The sequence below is a fragment of the Equus przewalskii genome, chromosome 6 (genome assembly GCF_037783145.1).
Source record: "Equus przewalskii isolate Varuska chromosome 6, EquPr2, whole genome shotgun sequence".
Taxonomy (NCBI): Eukaryota; Metazoa; Chordata; class Mammalia; order Perissodactyla; family Equidae; genus Equus; species Equus przewalskii.
Window position 1 is genome coordinate 77578681 of NC_091836.1, and position 2525 is coordinate 77581205.

Consider the following 2525-nt stretch of genomic DNA (forward strand, 5'->3'; position numbering starts at 1 on the left):
ATAAAGGAAGTCTTCAAAAGAGGGAAAGATGGAAAAAGAATTATCAAGCAGATAACAACAAAATGTAAATAGTAGGTCTTTATGTATCAACAGTTACTTTAAATAAAAATGAATTAAACTCCTCTCAATTAAAAGACATAAGAGTAGCTGAATGAAATAAAAAGCAAGATGGAGCAATATGTGACCATGTTCAACATTACTATCAGTGAAATGCAAATCAAAAGCACAATGAGATATCTCCTCACTCCCATCCAAATGGCTATAATTAACAAGATAGGAAACAACAAGTGTTGGACAAGATGTGGAGAAAAGGGAACCCTCATACACTGCTGGAGGAAGTGCAAACTGGTGTCGCCACTATGGAAAACAGTATGGAGATTCCTCAAAACATTAAGACTAGAACTGCCATAAAATGCAGCTGTTCCACGGCTGGATATTTATCCAAAGAACATGAATGCACGAGTGTGTAAAAATGCATGCTCCCCATCTTCATTGCAGGATTATTCACAATAGCCAAGATTTGGAAGCAACATAGGTGCTCATCAAGGGATGAATGGATAAAGATGTGGTACATATACGCAATGGAATACTACTCAGCCATAAGAAATGATGAAATCCAGCCATTTTGACAATATGGATGGATCTTGAGGGTATTATGCTAGGCCAAAGAAACCAGAGCGAGAAAGTCAAATACCGTATGATCTCACTTATAAGTAGAAGATAACAACAATCAATCACATAGAGACATGTATTCGATTGGTGGCTACCAGAGGGGAAGGGCAGAGGGAGGAGGGCGAAAGGGGTGATTAGGCACATGTGTGTAGTAATGGATTGTAATTAGTCTTTGGATAGTGAAAATGATGTAATGTACAAAGAAACTGAAATATAATGATTTACACATGAAATTTATGTAACGATATAAACCAATGTTACCACAATGAAAAGTAAATTTAAATAAAATTAATAAAAGAAATCCCAAAGGGAAAAAGAAAGATTATTTTAAATGCACCTCCTTTAAAAAATAAATATTGACATTAAGTGGCTTGAAAAAAAGAGATATGAATAAAATTTTAGGATTTTTGGCAGATTAAGTAATTCTTCCTACTAATCAAATTTTGTTGCTAATTATAAATTTATTTTAATTTTACTAAAGGTTATTAACTCTTGCCCTCTGATTTACAATTTCACACTGAAACTCCATCCCCCACCTTTACCAAAAATCTCCACACTGGCTAGTGACATATGGACTGAAATACTTAGATCAAAGCACTCAATTTCCTTTTATTATTACATTTATGGTACATTATTATATCAAAACCTACCAAAAACTAGGCTTCACTAAGAAAATATTTTTCTAGCAAGCTGTCTCTTCAGAGCCCCCTTAATCTCATTGTTCCTGAGGCTGTAGATGAGGGGGTTCAACATGGGGATCACCACCATGTAGAACACAGACACTACCTTGTTCTGGTCACTTGAGTAGCAGGACTTGGGTGTTACATAAACGAATGTGATGGTCCCATAGTACAGAGTGACAGCTGTGAGGTGTGACGCACAGGTGGAGAAGGCCTTGTGGTGCCCCTCAGTGGAGCGCATCTTCAGGATGGTGATGAGGATGTAGATGTAGGAGACGGCTATGACAAACACCGTGAGCACAATGATGGAGCCAGAAGTAAATGAGGGAACAACTGCAGAGATACTGACATCAGAACAGGACAGTTTAACTAAAGGAGCTAAATCACAGAAAAAATGATTGACTTGGTTTGCTCCACAGAACAGTAAAGTAAAGAAGGATATAGCAACAGTGCAAGCATTGAGAAAACCACCTCCATAAGCCACTATGAGAAATTTAATGCAAACTTCTGTGGACATTTTAGTGGAATAAATCAATGGGCTGCAGATTGCCATAAAGCGATCATATGCCATGGCAGCCAGAAGGAAGCATTCAATTGTTCCAAAAAGAGCAACAGAACCAAGCTGGATGCCACATCCAAAATAGGAGATGGTGTTTCTCTCCACCAGGAAGTTTACAAGCATATTGGGTGTGACAGATGATGATAAGCCCATGTCAGCAAAAGCCAAGTGGCTCAGAAAAAAATACATAGGATGATGGAGCTGAGAAGATATTCTAATAAGAATGATTGTGCTGAGATTGCCAGTTGTGGTCACCAGGTACATAAACAAGATGGTCATGAAGAGGATGATTTGAAGGATTGGGTCATCAGTTAAGCCCAATAAAATGAACCCTGCCACTTGAGTGTGGTTTCCATGTCCCAGGGCATCCATGTCACAACACAGCTTCTATCACAACAAACCTGTAATGAAATATTACATTAAAGAAGTTGTAAATTTGAAGATTTCATTTTCCTCATTGATACACATAGAGGTTATTAAAATAAATAAAATGTTCAAGTTAAGTTTGGACCTTTTTTTTACTTCAGAGTCCAGCGTTTATATATTCATGTGTAATGAATCTTCTATATTTTAAAAGTTGTTTTTAGCAGAAACATGAGAAAATCTACTTTAAA

The 2525-nt window shown here is 37.0% G+C and overlaps 1 protein-coding gene across 1 annotated transcript; it reads right to left on the reverse strand.

Moving 5' to 3' along the window:
- Positions 1 to 1338: 1338 nt before the first annotated feature.
- On the reverse strand, positions 1339 to 2287 carry LOC103547509 (olfactory receptor 5P76-like). Its single transcript, XM_070626734.1, has one exon. The coding sequence runs from the start codon at positions 2281 to 2283 to the stop codon at positions 1339 to 1341; it is 945 nt and encodes a 314-aa protein (XP_070482835.1). The 5' UTR covers positions 2284 to 2287.
- Positions 2288 to 2525: the final 238 nt, after the last annotated feature.

Excerpts from the sequence above, each read along its gene's own strand:
- LOC103547509 (XM_070626734.1), bottom strand. The coding sequence starts at position 2,283 with ATGGATGCCCTGGGACATGGAAACCACACTCAAGTGGCAGGGTTCATT.